The sequence below is a fragment of the Halichoerus grypus genome, chromosome 2 (assembly GCF_964656455.1).
Source record: "Halichoerus grypus chromosome 2, mHalGry1.hap1.1, whole genome shotgun sequence".
NCBI classification, from domain to species: Eukaryota; Metazoa; Chordata; class Mammalia; order Carnivora; family Phocidae; genus Halichoerus; species Halichoerus grypus.
Genome location: NC_135713.1, coordinates 203,123,152 through 203,142,045, shown reverse-complemented (window position 1 = coordinate 203,142,045; position 18,894 = coordinate 203,123,152). Strand labels below are relative to the sequence as shown.

General features: G+C 57.6%; 1 protein-coding gene across 1 annotated transcript; it reads right to left on the bottom strand.

The window, feature by feature from the left end:
- Positions 1–334: 334 nt before the first annotated feature.
- NHERF1 (NHERF family PDZ scaffold protein 1) lies at positions 335–18,391 on the bottom strand. The gene is made up of 6 exons (XM_036088611.2): positions 17,684–18,391; positions 5,822–5,983; positions 4,821–4,974; positions 2,745–2,785; positions 1,461–1,550; positions 335–1,225 (listed from the first exon to the last, which is right to left on the bottom strand). Exons 1-6 carry the CDS (start codon positions 18,143–18,145, stop codon positions 1,034–1,036), a joined length of 1,101 nt encoding a protein of 366 aa, XP_035944504.1. The 5' UTR covers positions 18,146–18,391; the 3' UTR covers positions 335–1,033.
- Between the last annotated feature and the right edge of the window lie 503 nt (positions 18,392–18,894).

Sequence of the window (18,894 nt, the reverse complement as noted above, 5' to 3'; positions counted from 1 at the left end):
ATCCGGGATTCACAATTTCAGTGCTCTGAATTAGAAACTCCATGAAGTCCTCTGAGCATGTGGATCTTCCCTTCCACTTCCTACAATAAAGGTTTCTCGGGGGCAGCCTTGCATGCATCCAGGAGCTGGGTAGGTCCTATTCTCATGGGACTTGTGCAAAGCCCAGGCAGCTACGGGGCCCAAGGCCCTCTGAACACAGCTGCCCACGTTCTACTCCCCCCGCCTGGAGTCCAAGAAGCTTGGACTGTCCTCCCCTCCAGCCGTACCCCACCCTCTCAGCCAGAGGCTACCCTGGGAACACCCAGAGCTCTAAAAGAAGACACAGAGGCTGAGGGAGTTTGGAAGCCAGTTGAATTTCTGATGGAGTTTCCTTACAATAGGGTGGCTGGGCAGGGGTTAGACCCTCTGATGCTGCCTGGGGCTCCAGGGTAGGAGCAGAAACAAAGTTTAAGGCTGAGGTTGCCGCTCTGTCCCGGACGCAACAACCTGGGAAATCATGTTAATCAAGGAAATAAAAAATCCCTCTAAACTCTGATACTGCACTCAAAAAAAAAAAAATCAAATGAACAAAAATAAGATGCCCAAGCCACAGCTCAAGGATGATGGACCCATGTCCATTCTACAATGCTGTTGCTGTCATATGAAGTCCTTGATCAACCCTGGACTCCGTCATCACTTGGGGTCACGAGGGAACAGGACCTCTCACCGGGTCTTGCTTGGTGTGGGTTCCAGTGATGTCCCTGGGGAGTGGCAAGGGGCTGAAGCACTCAGGGAGGAGGAGCAGGAAAGAGTCTGCTTTCTGATTGGGGCAGGATGGAAACACATTCACCTTCCCGGAGGTAAGGGAAGAGCATAGTTCTAAAAAAATCAGATTCACCCGATTGGGGGGGGGGGGAGGATGCTGGTGCTGATTTGTGTGTTGATTGGGGGTGGGGTGGGGGGGGAGACAGGGAGTGAGTGAGGAGGAGGGTGAGGGAGCTGGGTTGGGGCCTGCGGGCTGGCCAGGCCCTCCCAGGTGCCTGAGGGAGGATGCTCAGAGGTTGCTGAAGAGTTCATTTTTCTTGCTCCAGTCCATCTGCGGGGCCCGCTTGCTGCTGCGCTTCTGGTGGGCCCGCTCTTTGGCCACGGCCAGGGAGATGTTGAAGTCCAAGATGGGGTCGGAGGAGGAGGAGGTAGACGAGGGTGCCGTGGAGTCCTGTTTCCTGGGGCTGTCTTGGGAATTCAGCTGCAAAGAGGCAGCGGCAGAGGGCAGGAATCAGCGCCTGGCCAGGCGTCCTGGTCCTCAGCCTCAGCAAGGTGGCTCCCTTGGGGCAGTGCCCAGGGAAGCCAGGTCACAAGGACAGAACGTGGCAAAGCATGTGACCTCCAAGGCAGGCTGGTGTGCCAGGAACGAGTGTGGCCTGGGAATGGGCTTCCTGTAACCCAGTGCCAACCCTCTGTCCGCCCAGCCGGCAGCCTACCTCCTCACTGGTGTCACTGGAGATGGATCTTGCCAGGGCTGATCTGGGGCTCTCGGAGGCCACCTCGGCCAGAGTTTCACGACTGTTCTCCTGGCACAAAGAGGAAGGGTGTGGGTGGGCAAGGGATGGGGTGGGGAAGTCCTGAACGAGAAAGGGTGTTCCCAGGGAAGACAGGTGCCTCGGTCTGAGAAGCTCCACTCAAGCCTTTCCCATCGACCCCAAAGCCCCACTGCCTGAGTCTGCCGGGGAGGGGGGGCGGGGGGGGGGGCCTTGGGGATTGCCGTTTTACATTCCTCTAAGGATCAGAGGGCAGCCTGGTTCCACCACCCAGGTGGGAGGGACCATTGTGGGATTAACTGAATTGCTCACAAGCGCCCCCAACTCCCCAGCCCTCCCAAAGTAGCCTTCAGTGTTGACTAGCCTTTTGGGCCAGTGACCATGGAGGGGCTTCATGGAGTGTGGAGATACTGAGGGCCTCTGCTTGGCACAGGGAACTGTGTGATACTCCTTGAATTTCTTGCAGCCCACGTGTTTCCTTGGACTTGACCCCAGGAATCTTGAAACCTTAACCTCAAAGCAGCTAAGAAGGGCTTTGAAGGAATAAGGGGGATGAGAGTTCTAGGCCCACAGATGGAGTGACAGAAGGTTCAGGTGGCCCAGGGCCACCACCCCGCCCCCTGCAGTGGCCCCTGGGGATGGGAGCCCTTTGAGCAGACCCTTCAGAGAGCTCCAGCTCTGTGGTCTGACTCTGCGCCAGCCTGTCCCAGAGTGAAGGTCTTGGCCAAGGCTTCAGCTTGGTGCTCAGCCTCCGCCTGGGTTCCTCTGCGGCCTCAGCTGGCACCAGGCCCCACCATCTTTTCCCCAGCCTCCACTGCCTTCTCTTCCCCTCTGCCCAGGGAGGAGGGGAGGAGGGGCTTTGTTCTCCCAACCCAGACTGGAAGTAGCAGGGCCCAGGCAGTGTGCGTCCAGACACTGAAGCTCTGTTCTTGGGGGGAAGAATGGCCTCTTCTGTGCGGTGGGGAGCTGAAGGCGGGGCTTGTCACCAGGATGGCGGGCTGCAGAGGGGCCTGGCTAGGCCTCTCCCTCCCAACTGCCTTGGCTCTACACAGCGGTTGAGGGGTGCACCGGCAGTTACAGAGCTTGGAGCTCAGGAGGGAGCAGCTTGGAAACGGGAGTTTCAACCTGAGCCAGACCGCCGTCCTTGTCCCAACCATGCCACCTTCCACCCTTCTCCTGCAGCCCCTGGCTTGAGAGCCAGAGAAGCATTAGAGGGTCTGCCTTTACCTTCTGAATCTCCCCGTTGGTAAAGGGCTCAGGCAAGGGACCTAGGAAGGGAAAACAACAAAACAGCAGAGGTGAGTCCAGAAGCTCTGGGGAATACGGATGGAGTAGCGCCCAGAGAGGAGGGAGAGCTTCGGGGTTTGGGCCATAATTAGACCTTGTGCCCTACATCAGTGTTTAGGTCTCTTGACTGCAACCCTCGGGAAGTACTGCTGACATTCCGATGACCCAGCACACACACAGACTGCGTGTAACAAGTTTCACAAAACGACACTGACCCTTACTGCCTCGTAATGCTCTCCAGTACTTTCAATTCAATTTCATTTAAAGAAGTATGCTAGTCTCTGCCTATAAGTTGATCTTGCGAACCACGGATAGGGAATGAGCAATTTGGAAAAACCACGGTCCTAGAGGGGGAGGAAATTCCCGGCTGGCTGCCTGAGCATCACCTGGGAAGCTTGTTAGAAATGCAGATCCCCAGGCCTGGCACCAGAGCCTGATGTTTCCTAGGAGAAGAAGTGTCACCAGAGTCGGAACCACACCCCAGATTCTGGTTAGTACCTGCCTCAGCTGAAGGAGAAAATACTCCCCACTCCTGCTTGCCAATGTGCGGGTGAGTGGGTGCTCAGAAGGAGAGAACACCAGCCTGGGGTCCCCCTCACTGGGCTCACTCAGGTAGGGGCCCCACCTGGCTGTAAGGCAGGACTGTTCCACCTCTGGGGCTGGCCAGCCTGGGTGGGTTTCTTCTGAACTCTTAGTTTACGATGAACATGCATCTTTCCGGCTGGCCTGGACGTGGGGCTTACCTGTCACATTTCCTCCCCATTGCTACCCACCCTCTTCCCACAGTTGGCTGGGCTGGGGCTCGCTGGGATACAGGGACCCTCACCCACTCTCCCCTGCCCCAGGCTGCTGGGAGGAGCGGAGGGCGGCCTGGAGGAACACCCCCCCCCCCACCAGATACCTGGGGAGGAGACTTGCCCTCAGGCCGCTCCCTGTGTGGCTCCTCCAGCCTGAAGGCTACAATCACTGGCAGCCCATCCCACCCAGCCAGAGAGATAAGAAGGAATGTCTGAGGGCTGATTTCTTAGGAGTAGGTGGGGGAAGGATGCTGGAGGCCTCAGGGGAAGGTATTTGAGAAGCTGTGTGGAATCCAGATCTCAGCTGTCTTCCCCACACCATGTGGCCAAGAGCAAGGCTGGGGCTTCTCGGGGCCTCAGTTTCCCCCTCACTTAAGAAAGCCACTATCTGAGTTCTCTGGTTTCTGTGAACTTGGGAAACAAGGGTAAGGTGGTGCCCCACCTTCCATGCCTGGAGTCGGCTTCCACCTGACCCCTCCACCTAGGAATCTTAAGACTGTGGCAAGACCTTTAGGTGGATCACCCCCCTACAAAATAAAACCCTGACACCTTTAAGGAGGCCCCACCCACTGCAAAGTCCAAAGAAGTCGTCCCCCACTCCCCAACTTTCCAGGGAGAAAGTCCAGACCAGGGAGAAGAGCTTTAACTCCTCCCTGCCCTTGGGCAGTAGCCTGGCCCTGTTTGGCTGGGGCTTGGGCAGGGGGAGGTGCCAGCGTGATATGGGGGATGGGGAGGGCAGGAGCCCAGGGACCAAGGAGGGACCCACTGCTGTCTAGAGCCAGTGAGCCTGGGTTTCCAAGACAACCTGAGAAGGGAGGGGAGGCACTGGGCCCCTGTCACTGGACTCCTGATCTGACCAAGCAAAGCTGGAGTTAACCCTTCCCTTGCATGAGCGCTGCCTGGAGAACCTGCTCAGGGTGCAGGGGCTGGGGGCTGAGGCCTCCCTCTGGTGCTGCAGCTTTGGTCTGGGAATAAGTACCTCCGTCCTGTCCCACCATCCCTTGGGCCGGCCTAACCCTTTCCTATGCAGTCCGCAGAAACCCACTGCCATCCTGCCTCCTCCCCGACATCAGGCCCCTCTTTCCCAACCTTCGCTTCTGGCCTCCCCTGAAGGAGAGGGAGGGAGCTCTGAAGCAGGAAGCTGCCCACCCCTCGCCCGGGACACAGTAAAACCTAGCACTGGCCAACATCCCTGACTTGGGGGCTGCCATCTGCTCACCATTCAGGTGCTCCTGAGATGGGATCACTTTGCATTTCTTGAAGAACTCATCAGTCTCCTTGTCGACCACCAGCAGCTTGGTCTCATCCCCACCAGCCTTGATGGCAGACACCACATCGCCATGCTGCTTGCCCTCCACGCAGACCCCGTTCACCTGTGGGGGGTGGGGGGTGCTGGGATTACTGGCACAGTTTTGGGGGATAGGTGGGGGCGGTATGAACGGTCCTTTTCGTGTCCTCGGCCAGTTGGCAGTCTGGGGATGCGAAGCACCCCCCCCCCCTTGCCTGTGGAGTCTTGAACTAAGCCAAGTGGTCCTCCCACTTGACAATCAAATGAGGAGGCAGGACACATGAGAAAAGCCAAAGAAAATATCCAGAAAAGACTAAACAAACACAGCTGTGATAGAAGGACAGGAAAGATCGGGCAGGCCTGGGATGGGCCCGAGCGTTTCTATGTACTTACGTCTGACTTCCCGCTCTGGGCCGTGGTTTGCTCCCGTGTAAAATGAGAAGTCTTGGGAGAGCTGTTCTAGCTCTAAGGTTCTAAGACTGAGATTCTGGGTCCTGCCCATGGCACGGGATTCATGTTTCCCTTCCTCCTGAGCACCACACAAGAGTGTCTGAGTGCACCTGCCAGCATGGAGGCCTCAGGCAGTAGGAAACTGCGGGCGGCCCCACACGTCTACTGGAATGGCTGGGTGAACCCTGGGCCACTGAGTGTGTGTCTCTCAGTGAATAAGAACCCAGAGAAGGTGGGGGCAGGAAAGAAGTCCATCCACCATCCACCACCCTTCCTTCCCTCCCTCCTGCCCACCCACCCACCCACCCACCCATGCTTCTCCTCTCTCTGGCTCCCTCTCTCCCTCCATCTGGGATCTATGTGCCACCTGGACCCCTTGGGCCAACCAAGGAGCAGGTGGTGGGATGGCTGCCCCAGGAACTGCTTATCTGTGTGGAGGTAGGCAGGAAGGGGGTGCCTGGAAAGAGGGCGAGAAGCGTTACCTCCACGATGCGGTCCTGAGCCCGGAGCCCTGAGGCCTCAGCAGGTGAGTCTGGGTCCACTGCCCGGATGAACTGGCCTGGCCTGGACTTGTCGCTGTGCAAGTTGAAGCCGTAGCCATTGGCACCCTTCTTCATGGTGCAGAGCCGAGGCCGAAGCTCACGCTGTGGGGATAAAGGAGGGTCCATGGCCATTCTCCGTCATCCTAGGTCCCGCCCTCCCTGCCAGGTGCCTGACCCCTCCCCCTCCCCCCCAGGGAACACATGGGAACCAGACAAGTTTGCTGAGATCCCACAGAGCAATTTGAGAGAATGCTGGGCTGGGACCCAGAAGACCTGGCATTGTAGCAAACTGCCCAGGTGCCCCATCCAAGCCAGTTACCTCCTTCTGGCAAATGGGAAGTGGGACCAGTTTAGCTCAAGTCCCTCCCCTTGTGACATTCTAAGGTTAACTGTGTTATTTTGATTGTTACCTTATCCCTCCCCTGTAAAAGTTCAGTCTGGCCCCCTTTGGGGTGGGGGTGGCACAGCTGTTAGCCTGGCTGAGTGACTAGGGATCTGGGCCCCTTGGTACCCAGTTCTCTGCAGCAGGGGAGACAGGGCAGGTGTTTACTGAAAGCTGGTCAGCGTGTTTATAGTAAAGCCTTTCTCCATCCAAGCCAAACGGCCCAGCCAAAAGGCAGCAGGCGGCCAGATGACCCCAGACCTGGGGGAAGCACAGCCAGGGGTCCTGGACAGGACAGGGACCCCCACCAGCAGAAGGCTGGGGGCACAGGAAGCAGCAGAACCCCAAAGACCCTGTTGGGGAAACCTGAATGGGGAAGGGGCCATGAAAAGCAGGGCTAGGCTGCAGGGAGCCCAGCGTGGCTGTGGCCACGGCCCAGAGTGGGGACTGAAAGGGCTTAGGCTGGTTTTTCTCCAGCACTCGGACACTCAGCTGAAAGTGGTTTTCACCATCCTTGGTCCAACTTAAGCAGCTTAGCTTAGACGCTGCAGCCCTAGGACCCATTTACACAATGGAGGGAATCTGGGTGTGCATGGGCCAAGCAACTGGAACCTTGGCTAGAAGCTTGAGCCCAAGGCCTGACTTGGGGGTCCCTCTTCCCCTCCTCCCAGGCCTGGGCAGGGCTGCAGCAGCCATCCAGCTAGTGCCCAGTGATCTCCCAGGCCACCAGGCAATGAGTGAAGGCTGGAGTCAAGGCCCTGGCCCCAGGGTCAGCTTCCCTACTTACTAGCTCTGTGACCCGGGGCAAGTAATTTCCTTCTTGCGCCTCTGGTTCCTCATTTATAGGGTCCCAGGGTCGCCATGAGGCCGAGTGAGGTGATTCACACAGGTGGGACACACTTCACAACTTCAAAATCCCTGTGCACATGCAGACCTTCCCAGTGCTGGGACCACTAGAATAGTCACATGAATCCGAGAAGGGAGATTCTGGGGGGTAGGGTGGGGGCCAGGCTGCTCTGAAATGCCAGTCCCCAGCTGGGGGTAGGGTGGGGGCCAGGCTGCTCTGAAACGCCAGTCCCCAGCTGGGAGCAGAGCTGGCCAGGGAGGCAGTGAAGGAGAGGAGAGCTTACAGGCCTCCTGCACCAACTTGCCAGTCCCAGGAGGCAGCTACCATCTGGGGCTCCCCACCCCTCCACTCTCATGTGGGGTGGGGGTGGCCGAAGGGTGACTTTGCCTTCCTTCAACTGCCCAGGCAGGTCTTTCCATGTTTCAGGATGTTGGTGGGGGCTGTGGAGAGGAAGACAGGAAGGAGGGGTGATGGTTGGACCTGTGTTCACCCTGATCTGGGCCAGAGGCCCTGGGCCCTTCCCTAGTTTCTCCTTCAGCAGGCTCCTCTCACCCCATACAATAGCAAAGCCAGAGAAGCAAGAATTAAAAAAAAGTGGGGGGGGGCAGAGGGGGGCCCCAGTGGTTGTGAAGCATCCTCTTCTCCCCAACTCTCCCTGTCAGCAGGGTGCAATCCCAGGAGGGCCCCCCTCCTCCCTGCGTGCTGCTGCTTATCCCCTGGCAGCCCCCACAGGATCTTGTTCGGGAGTAAGTGAGGCTCTTCTCCCCTCCAGCTAATCCCTCCACAAAGCCGCCAGCCCTCCCCCAGGCCGAGGTGAGCAGGAACAGGTCTGACCAGTTGCCACCACCGTGCAGGCTCAGCTTTCTGCCCCAGCCAGGCAGAGCCCGCAATCACCCTGAGAAAGTGGGGAGGAGAATCGTGCAGGGGGGTGGGGGGGGAGGTGGTGCGAGCAGCTCTGACATCCCTGCTTCTCCCCACCTCCTCTCATTCCAAAGAGCCTTCCCATAGCAACCTGGCTGGGGCTGGTCACCCCCATTCTCAAGACGGGGAAACGGAGAGTCCAGATGTTAAGCCCGCTGCCTGATGTCACCCAGCTTCACAGTGGAGGAGCCGGAGCTCCCACAAGGTCTCTGACTTGGACCCTGTGTTCCTTCCACCATCCATGGGCTGGCCCCGAAGGACCCAAGTCCAGACTGGGAGGAGGCCTCAGCGGGAGTCATAAACATGGGCTGCTCTCCCACAGTGGTGGCGGTCTCTGCTGGGAGGCAGCTGGTCGCTGATGAAACCACAGCCTTCCTTCCGGGTGCTCAAGGCCTCTTGCAGCCAGAGCTCCAGCCTGAGCTTGGGATAAGTGATGCAGCAGTGGGCAGGCCTGGGCTGGGGCAGCCTGGCGGTCAGGCCTGGGTCTCAGGGCCGCAGGCTTCTCTTACTGATCCTCGGCATGGGCATGCTTCCCTGCGCGGCATCTGGTGCCCTGTCATTAAAGGCGGAGGGCCTGCTTTGAACCTCGCTCCCCTCTGCCAGTCCCAAGCCATGGGGATTGGAGGAAATGGGGCTCAGCTCCCCCACTGCTCCCTTCCCCCTGTACTGGGACCTGCTCCATTACCCTCTGGAGGTGCAGGGGGGCAAGAAGCTCCAGGTGGTTTCCTGAAATGTTAAGACACCTACAGAGTCCCATCCAGCTCCCTCCTTCCTAAGTCCCTGGGGGCTCCCTCCCTTCCCAAGGGGGGGGGGGACTTCTCTTCTTCCAAGGAGACCAGCCTGTTTTTCTCCACCCCTCCCTCAGCTGTCTCCAGGAGGTGTCACTGCCAGATGCTGAGTCAGCCCATCAGAGGAGCCCATCCCAGCAGCCAGGGTGGAGGCTGGTGCTGGCAGGACGAGTCCCCGGGCAGAGCCTGGCCACTGTTGTTCCTGGGCCTGCACCCCCAGCGCTGAAGTAGAATCTGGATTCTGCCTCCGGGGAAAGGGGGCAGATAGAAAGTCCAGGCCATCTTGGTCTGGTGTGTGCCCCCAGGAGCTTGGGAGGGGCCCTGTGCCACAGTACCAGCTCCAGAGGGGTTCAGAGCTGGGCGTGGGGAGGCAACTTCAAGGGGAACACGGCCTCAGAGCGTTCAGAGTGCCAGGTGGGGCTCCCAGTAACTATGACAGGTCAGAAGTAGAAATCAGGACCTGCTCAGTGAGGAGCCTGGTGGAGACTCGGAAGCAAGAGGAAGGAACAAGAGGCAATGGTGGCCAAAGGACAGTGCAAATGAGCTGCGGTGGCTGGGGGGGCGGGGTGGGTCTGAGTCTCACTTCCAGGCAACACCAGACAAGCTTTCCAGAAAAGACCTTGCCAGAGAGCTGCCTCCAGACTCTTCTCCTGGAGACTTCTCCCACCCTCAGGTTGTCAGGCTGTCCCAAGTCCTGTCACAGGCCCCTGTGGCTGTCCCCTCCATTCCCCCTTCTCTCCCAGGGAGCCCAGCCCGGCCCCAAGTGGCCGCCCAGTCACCTCCACCCCCGCAGCCCTGGGAGTGGACGGATGGGGAATTCAATAGGCGCCACCAGCAACCACCTGGAAAGCCGAGGAAAGTCGATACCCTAATCCCAGTGCCCGTCTCTGGGGAGCAGGCCCAGGGCCGCTCCCTGTTCCTCCTGCAGGAGGGCTGCTGGGGGCCAACGCCCCATTGGGCCCAGCCCCTCCCTGGCCGATGTCCTGGTGATGGGCCCTATAGAAAACAGCCAGGCTGCTTCCAGAAGGCCAGCCAGCTCTGGGCCCCAGAAGGAATGGGCTGTTAGAACAGGAAGACCAGGGGCGCCTGGGTGGCTCAGTCGTTAAGCGTCTGCCTTCGGCTCAGGTCATGATCCCAGGGTCCTGGGATCGAGCCCCGCATCGGGCTCTCTGCTCAGCGGGGAGCCTGCTTCTCCCTCTCCCACTCTGCCTGCTTGTGTTCCCTCTCTCACTGTCTCTCTCTGTCAAATAAATAAATAAAAATCTTTAAAAAAAAAAAACAAAACAGGAAGACCACCAAGGTGGCTAGGGGAACAACAGAGGTGATCCTCACCTCCCAAGACTGCCCTTCCCCCATCCCAGCCCAGCCCAGTCCAGCCAAAGGCTCTTGTTTATGCAGATAAGATTGAAGCTTGATGCCCCAGGGAGATCAGCCCCAACAATGGGGTGGGCGACAGGGGGCCAGGGGAGTGGTTCTGGTGGGGGTGGGATATGGGGTATGCTGGGCATTGGGAACGGTGGCTGCTCTGGGAGGCAGCTTGGTTGTTCCACGGAACTCTAGAGACACGAGCTTGGGTCTGGTGCTAGCTCTTCAAGGAAGCCATGGTGGACGGCGAGAGCTGGCCTGGCCTGAGGGTGACATGTGACTGGGCAGCAAGGGGGCACCGTCCTCAGGGCAGGTTGGGAAGTGACCAGGAGCTCAGACCGCCGGCCAGTGTCCTGAGCTCTAGGCTAAAGGCATCCTCTCCTCACCCGAGGTACAAAAAAAGGCTTGGCGGCCACTGACCCATGCCCCACGGCCCTGGTGTGGCTTTACTTCACCCTACAGGACCTTCCCCACCCAGGTCTGTCCAGACTGAGGGATGCTGGACACCTCCATTTGCAAAAAAGGACCTACTCTAAACCTTGATCTTGTCCTTCCTGTTTCTCAGTGGGAAGGCCCCTCTCAGGAGCCCAGGTGGGTGGATCTGGGAGGGAGACCTATGCTAAAGTGGGAGCTGCTTTTCCCAGGCCCCACGCAGGGGCCCTGAGCCAGCTTCTCCCTCTGGTTCTTTTCTCCTGGTGCTGGCCAGAGACCCACCCGAAGGAGTTTGGCTCAGGTCTCCCCAGGGCTGGGCAAGCCTGGGACGGAGTAGGCTGGTACGTGGGCTGCTGCCTGGCTGGACACCATCCAGGCTGGCCGCCCCATGCCCGCCTGCTCCACAGGCAATGCATCCTCGCCCTCCTCCCAGAAGTCACTGGATTTAACTGCTGTCCTGAGAGGGACAAAGACCTTCAGAGAGCTTGTGTAATTGGGGCTCTATTAAAATAACAAATAGAAGCTAATGTTTACTGAGCCCGTACTGGGTGCCAAGGACCGCGCCAGGCTTTTCTGCGCATTTTCTCATTCAAACCCAACTATAGTCCTGTGAGGAAGGTACTACTGCCCTCGATTCCCAGATGAGGGAACTCAGGTTCAAAAAGATCACATAAATCGCTCAGGTACACAGCTGAGGGGAGGAGAAGGCAGGCTCTGAACTCAGGTGGGGAGTAGCCCTGTCCAACAGGAACAGAATGTCGGTCAGGTAGGCAATTAAAAATTTCCCAGTAGTCACATTAAAGTAAAAAAGAAATCAGAAATTAATTATAATTATCTTATTTCACATAATATGCCCAAACTGCTACCATTTCAACATACCCACTTCAGAATTATTAACAGCATATTTTATGTCTTTTTGTTCGTAGGAAGTCTTCAAAATCTGGTGTGCATTTCTTACTTCCAGCACATCTCAACTGGGACGAGCACATTTCAAGCTCTAGGCGCCACACATGGCCAGTGGCTGCCACAATGGCCTGCTGATATTCTAGAGGCCTCACCCTCAATCATTAGGCTGTCAGCCCCCAAAACTATTTTTTAAAGATTTATTTATTTTAGGGACGGTGTGCACGTGCAAGTGGGGAGAATCTCAAGCAGACTCTCTGCTGAGCGTGGAGTCCCACCACAAGAGCTCTATCCCACGACCCTGAGATCATGACCTGAGCTGAAAATCGTGAGTGCACACTCAACTGACTGAGCCACCCAGGCGCCCCCCTGCCCCCGGCAAAACACGTTTCTAAATCACCCTTCCCATACACAGACCTTTGCTATTTTCTTTTTCCACACACATATTTGAACTGGGCACCATGACCTTATAACACACCCAGGGGAGGCAGGAGACTGACTCTAGGAAGTCAGAGCTCTAGCCTCAGACAACACAGCAATGAGTGAATTAGGGAATCTGTGCCGCTCATCCTTTTCTAAGGCACAGGAACCCAAACATTGCCCAGAGGGCCAGGGACATGGTGAGTTGTCCTACTCCAGGGGTGAAGGAAGGCCAAGGCCAACAGTTAAGGTTGGCCTTCAGCGGGGGCCCTTTGTGCTACAAGGAAGCCCCAGAGCCAACAAGGGTGGGTTCTTAGGACTCAGGGGGTTGGGGTAAGGTAGAGACTTGGTGGCCAGACTCCGGATCCCAGCCCATCACAGGAGAAGGGTGGGGCCAGGAGCCAGGCCACTTCTGGGCTGACGCATTTTCCTGGTGGTGCTGAAGGATACCCCCTAGAGACAGAAGCTACCGGGACCCTTCCTTCCAAGGAGCTGGTGCAAGCAGCCTGAATTTATTCCACTGTGATGGCTCTTATGTGGCCCAGAATGTGATGGGCAGAGACACCCAGCTGGACAGTCAGGCCTTCGAGCGTGGCTGAATGGATGTGCGGGCACTGGAGGCAGAGGGCCGGGTTCCAAGATACACCCCCATCCATGTGGTAAGGTCTCACTAGCTGAGAGCCCTGGGGCCACCCACCTGAACCGGCCAAGCCTCCGTTTCCATGTAGACCATGGGGGCTAATATCTGCCTCATGGGCAGTTTTGTAGATTGAATGACATTAAGGCATATTATTTTTTTTGTTTATTTTTCTAAAGATTTATTTATTTGAGAGAGAGAAAGAGAGAGACTTGGGGCTCGATCTCATGACCCTGAGATTATGACCTGAGCGGAAATCAACAGTCGGATGCTTTAACAGACTGAGCCACCCAGGCACCCCAACATAAGGCATGTTTAGTACACAGCACATTGCCAGACACAAATAATAGCTGTCATATACTGAACAATTACTATCCGCTCACAAAATGGAGAAACTAATACCTAACTTGCAGGGCTGTCACAGGGGAATCCGTGAAATGGACATCAGTATCTTTATGGCACAAGGCTGCACTAGAACTCTGAGTTTCCTTCCCTGCTCGGGTTACTCGATCTCAGAGCAGCGAAAAGCAGAGGAACATCTAATACTGGGGTCGAGAACTCTGGCTTCTCTCTGTAAATGGCCTGCAGCACTAATTCCTAAGTGCTCGCCCACCTCCCCAGGGCCCCATGGGATGGGAAGTCTGGAGAGGAAGAGAACGGCCCGCATCTAGACATACCGAGGATGCTCCATTCTTGTCTCCAAGAGAATTACCTCCAGAATTATTTATTTAACTCTACAGGAACCTGAAGGTAGGAACCAGGGGAGAAGCAGATCCCAAATATATGGCTTAAGAGAAGGAACCAACACTCAAACTATCACATACCCTGTCTATTTAAAATCCAAACATCCTACAGCTCAGACTCTGTTCTGCCCTCCCAAACTCCAACTTGGCCAGTGGGAAATGGCCTGCCCGTCCTGGGAAAGAAGTTGGTAGGCTGCCAGTGAATTCTGCCCACCCACCCACCCACCCTGCTGCCTACGGTGCTGCACTGTTTCTTTTTCTTTTAATTTAAATTTTATTTATTTATTTATTTTAAAGATTTTACTTTTAAGAAAGAGAGTGAGTACAAGCGACCTGGGCGGGGAGGAGCAGAGGGAGAGGGAGAAGCAGGATCCCCGCTGCGCAGGGAGCCACACGTGGAGCTCTGCGTCCCAGGACCCTGGGATCATGACCTGAGCTGAAGGCAGCCGCTCAACCGACTGAGCCATCTAGGCACTCCAAATTTATTTTTTAAGTAAGCTCTGTGCCCAACGTGGGGATCAAACTCACGACCCCGAGACCAAGAGTCACACGCTCCGTGGACTGAACCAGGCAGGTATCCCAGCCGGCGCTTTCTGCCTCTGGGATCAGGGTCAGATCTGGCAGGAATGCACCCCAAGCTGGGTACTGACACACACACACTCCTATCATCTCATCAAATCTCCCCAAAACCCTGCAAGGTGGGTTCTGGTGTTCCCATTTCACAGAGGTAGAAGCTGAGAGTTGCAGGCAACAGTGGACAATTTTAGCTTTCTAGTCCCCAGATGGAAGATGCTAGCAGGCAAGAAAAAGGAGTGGGTAGGTTCTGCCTGGAATTTCGATCTCTGGGTGTGCCTGAGGCACAAACAGGCCCAGGTGTGCTGGACTGAGATGAATTAGGATAAAGGTGCCTAATGGCTGTTACGCATTCATTCATTCAAAAATTATGTGAGCCCTTCCCTACTCTGTGCCAGGCACAGCGCGGGGGTTAGAAACACAAAGCAGCCACGGCCTTCGCCCTCCTCACCATTGCAGTGGGTCAAGATCATGAACAGATGATTCGAATATTGTGTGTTCATAGCAATAAAAGACGTAGAGGACAGACACGAGGAGGGGAGCAAAGAAAACGCTCATTCTGCCTGCAGGGTAAGGCTATGCGGGCCGTGAGTGGTTTTGCAGAGTGTGCCTCGTGGAGTAGGTTCCCAGGCTGATGGGTATCGTCGGGCTGCCAGATTGGGAAGGGCTGTGGAGCACCTTCTGATTATTCAAGAGCAGTGGCCTCCGACCGAGCGTTCAGAGTGCCAGGCTCGGACACAGCTGCACTCGCCCAAGGAGGGGCAGGTCCAGGGCTAGCTGCCCCGCGGGGGGGGGGGGGGCATGTAACGAGCGAAATACTTACCAATTCAAATACCAACAGGGACGTTTGCAGAGCAGTAACTTAGTGCCAGGCACGAAGCTACTGCCTTTACAGACCTGCGCGTGTAATCCCCACCCCACGTAGCAGCTGCTATGCTCCAACTTCCACAAGAGGAGACAGAGGCCTCGGAGGTTAAGACACTTGGCTTGGGGCGCCTGGGTGGCTCAGTCGTTAAGCGTCTGCCTTCGGCTCAGGTCATGATCCCAGGGTCCTGGGATCAAGCCCCCGCATTGGGCTCCCTGCTCAGCGGGGAGCCTGCTTCTCCCTCTATCCCCCCCCACCCCACTCTCTTTCTCTCTCAAGCTCTCTATCTCTGACAAATAAATAAAATCTTAAAAAAAAAAAAAAGACACTTGGCTCGAGGTGGCCCAGCTAGCACAGCTGTGGCGGCTCAGGCCTGCTGCCCACCCACCACTGTGACTGTGGGGGCTGTGAGCAGGGGTGTTGCTGATCCTTCCTGGGTGGGGGTGAGGTAAGCCACCGAGGGAGCAGGTGGGCACAGCTGGAAGTCCCCTCCCCCCCCTCCTCAGACTGTATTACAGCCACCCCACACCCTCTGCCCTGTAGGATTCTTGACCCAGGCTGGTCTTCCCAATGAGATGTCACCTGCCACCCAATCTCTGCGTGGCACTTGTCCACCTAACACCTTTTTCACTTGTGAGAACCAATGAAGATACCATTAACAGTCTCCACTTTGCAAACAAATTCAGGCTAAAACTAATTAGTAAAACTCAAATTCTTTATATGAGATGCCTTTTAGGGAAAAAGTCTTACTATGTTTATTAACTTTTTTTTTTTTTTCAATGACAGGGTGGGTCACCTGCATGGCCACCATACCAGATTTCATGGGCATTTCCTACCAGAGGGACTGGCTTTGCATGAGGAGGAAAGCGTCCTCGCACAAATGCCTGGGCAGAAAGGCGCTCAATTCAGCATCCACTTGGGGCTCAAGTACTTCCCACTATTTGTAAAATCCTAGAGGAGGCAGGTGTCACTGTATGACAGCACTCCCCATTTTACAGATGGGAGAACGAAGGCTCAGAGAAGTTCTGTGACTTGCCTGTTGACCAGAAACCCCAAGAGTCCTGGTGATGGCGTCCCCAGGACCGGCTGGAGGGTATTCTATTCCCTACTCCTGGCCTAACAAAGTGCGCACAAATGCAGATGTCCCGTCACCATCTGGGGGAATCCGATTCTGTGGTCACCCGAAAGCAGAAAGTCAAGCTCGGCTGCTTTCTCAGATGGTATGGTGGGAGTGCATATGCTAGGTCAAGCCTCCAAGCCCCTGGCATCCTCCACCTTCTCCCAGATCCTCCTGCACCCAGCAGCAAAAACAAAACAAAAACAAAAATGAAAGGGCAAGGGGAGGAGCTGAACATAAAGGCATCTTGGCGGGGGATGGGGAGTGGGGAGGTGGTTACTTGTGCTAGTGCCAAAGTCCAAAAAAAAAGGGAATGGCAAATCGATACACTCAGCTCAGCACAAAGTTCAAACTGGATTTCTGCCTGAGACCAGAGGTCATGGGTTCCAACTCCCTGGTGTCAAACCCCTGCCAGGGATGCTCCGACCCCTCCCCCATCCTTGCCAATGCCAGCTTGGCAGTGGCAGGAAGTGGGACCCTCGCGGCCCTTGTATTCCCAGCACCCAGCTCCGGCTGGATGGGGCTCCTGCTGACCTCACTTCCTTCACTTCCACCAAACCAGCTGGTCCTCTCCAGATCCACCTTCTACCTTAAGGCTGAAGGGTGGTCCTTTCTCTGTCCAGGGAGGCTTCTGCTGGCATCATGGACACTCCTGCCACACGCTGCCACCAGGTGGAGGGCTGGTGCAAGCCAAACGGGCCCTGGGAGGCCCAGGCTCTGCTCCCTACAATCTGCACCCTAAGGCCTCCCCCTTCACTCTCTGGGGACAGAAGGCTCTCATCACAGCTCCTGTTTTCCTACTGCGCTGATCCAAACTGGGACCGTTTGGGAAACACCAAACATGGGCAAAAAGCAACCAGCCTGCTTGCTGTCCTGGGACTGGGGTGAGACAGACAATGACAGGGCAAGACCACCTGCCTCTGGTGAGTTCCCCTGGCTTCTGCATGGCCAGCGACACCCGACCACTCTCTCCCCACCCTCCTCCCAGCCCTTTCTCTTCCTCCAAGGTCCTCCCCTCCCGTTCCCAGATACAAGCTAGCGCTTACTCCTCACATTCCTGAGACTCATAAATCCTTCTGGGTGGCAGAGCCGCCACCACCCCCGAGACGCCTCTGCACCTCCTCCCCGCACCCCACCCCCACACATCGCCCTGAGCTGGTGGGGCTCCCTCTCTTAAAAGTCACACTGTACTCCAGGAGGATGAAGTCCAGCCGGGCTGAAGTTAATGATACACGCACCAGCCGGCGAGGGTGGGGCGGTGCCTGGAGAACCCTGTCCGCGACCCCTCCCCTCCTTGTGCCGGGGCTCCGGACGGAAAGGGGGTTGTTACTCCTCTAGCTTTTTGAAGTCGGCGTGGCGGTTGCTTCACCCCAGCTTCAGCTACCACCCACAGGGGCCGGGGAGGAAGCTGGCACCTCTGGGGCTGCTGGGAGTGGGGTGGCCGAGGAGGGGAAGGATTGCGGGGATCCGAAGAATGGGAACGGACACCGCCAACAGAGCCGAGGAAAGGGGACTGCACTCCCTTGAGCTGCCCTCCCTCACTCCCACTCCCAAAGGCCAAGGGACGAGAAGTGCAGGTGGCAAGACGCTCAGGGTCCCAGCCCAGTCTGGGAAGGGGCGTGGGGGTAACGGGACGCAGCCCCAAGCCAGTGCGACCTGTCGGTAGGCGGAAGCAGTTTCCCCCTCGAGGATCTAGTTTCATAAAGAGGAGGCAGGCGCGGGGTTGGCCGTCCAGGGGGTGCCTGGGTCTCCTCCCGCTTCCCCCTCCCACCCCCTTCCAGTCGCCGCCGGGTCAGGGTCCACACTTACCCGCTCCGGACGGCTCTTCTCGGTTTCGTGCGGCTCCGGCGCGGCGGCCTGCGGCTCATTTTCGCCACCAGCCCCCTGCGCCTCGGTGGCGGCCGGCGGCTCGGCCTGCCCGGGCCCGTCCTGGGCGTGCAGCAGCTCCTCCCGGACCTGGACACCCAGCTTCTGCAGCCGCTCGTCGGTCTCGGGGTCGACCACCAGCAGGCGCACGGCGTTAAGCGCCGCGCGGATGCGGCTCACCACCTGTTGGTGGGTCTCCTTCTCTACGTTCTCGCCGTTCACCTCCACCAGCCGGTCTCCGGCCAGCAGCCCCGCCTTCTCGGCTGGCGAACCGGGCTCCACCAGCCTGATGAACTGGCCCACCTTGCCCTTCTCCCCGTGCAGGTGGAAGCCGTAGCCGTTCGGGCCCTTCTCCAGACAGCAGAGCCGGGGTAGAGGCGCCCCGGCCGCCGCGTCCGCGCTCATCTCGCCCTGCGACGGCTCAGTAGTGAGACTTGGGTTCCCGTTGGGAGCCGGAGGCGGGACGGCTCAACCCTTCTCCCCGCCCTGCGGCCCGGCAGGCGGGAGGAAGCACTGCAGAGAATCCCCGCGCCGCCGGGTGGGCTGAGCGAACAGGTGTGCGGCGAGCGGCGGCCGCGAACTGCGAGGAGTTGAAGCAGGGGCGCGTGGACCAATCCCCACCCAGCGCGGCGTCTGAGCGATCGCGAATCCGCTCCAGCCCCTTATTCCGGGGGCGGGGCCACACCGAGGGTGTGGACACCGCGGCCCAATCAGAGACCACGGACAGGGGCGCTCGGGCCGGGTGAACGACGCCGGCCAATGGGAACGCGCGGGGGCGGGGTCCTGTGCTCGGCGCGACGCCCCGCGGCGCGAGAAGAAAGAGGGCTCAGGAAGTGGAAGTGTTTGTTACCAAGTGGCCCAAGTTGAGGCGGGGGGCGGGGCGAGCTCCCAGTACTGGGCAGAGGGGCCCTTAGGCTTCTGGTTTTCCCTACCTCTGGCGGGGATTGAGGAGAGCCAACCCACGAATAAAGGACTCTAACGTTTTAACGACCTTTCGCTAAATCCTTGTGTGTACCGCAGTGAGGGGTTGGGAGGGTAGGGGGTGGGGAGCGACTGTTGCCGGGGAAACCGCTCCAGCTCCGGGGCTGCGGGGTCCCAGAAGTCTTACGAGTAAGACTAGGTCCACCTCCGGCCCAATAAAGTTGCTTGAATAA

Bases quoted from the DNA above. Each gene is read 5' to 3' on its own strand.
- NHERF1 (XM_036088611.2), bottom strand. From the start codon at position 18,145: ATGAGCGCGGACGCGGCGGCCGGGGCGCCTCTACCCCGGCTCTGCTGT. The intron at 5,984-17,683 runs GTAAGTGTGGAC...TTATCCCCACAG, and splicing joins AGAAGAGCCGTCCGGAGCGG to CGTGAGCTTCGGCCTCGGCT. The intron at 1,226-1,460 runs GTAGGCTGCCGG...GCCTCTTTGCAG, and splicing joins CCAGTGACACCAGTGAGGAG to CTGAATTCCCAAGACAGCCC.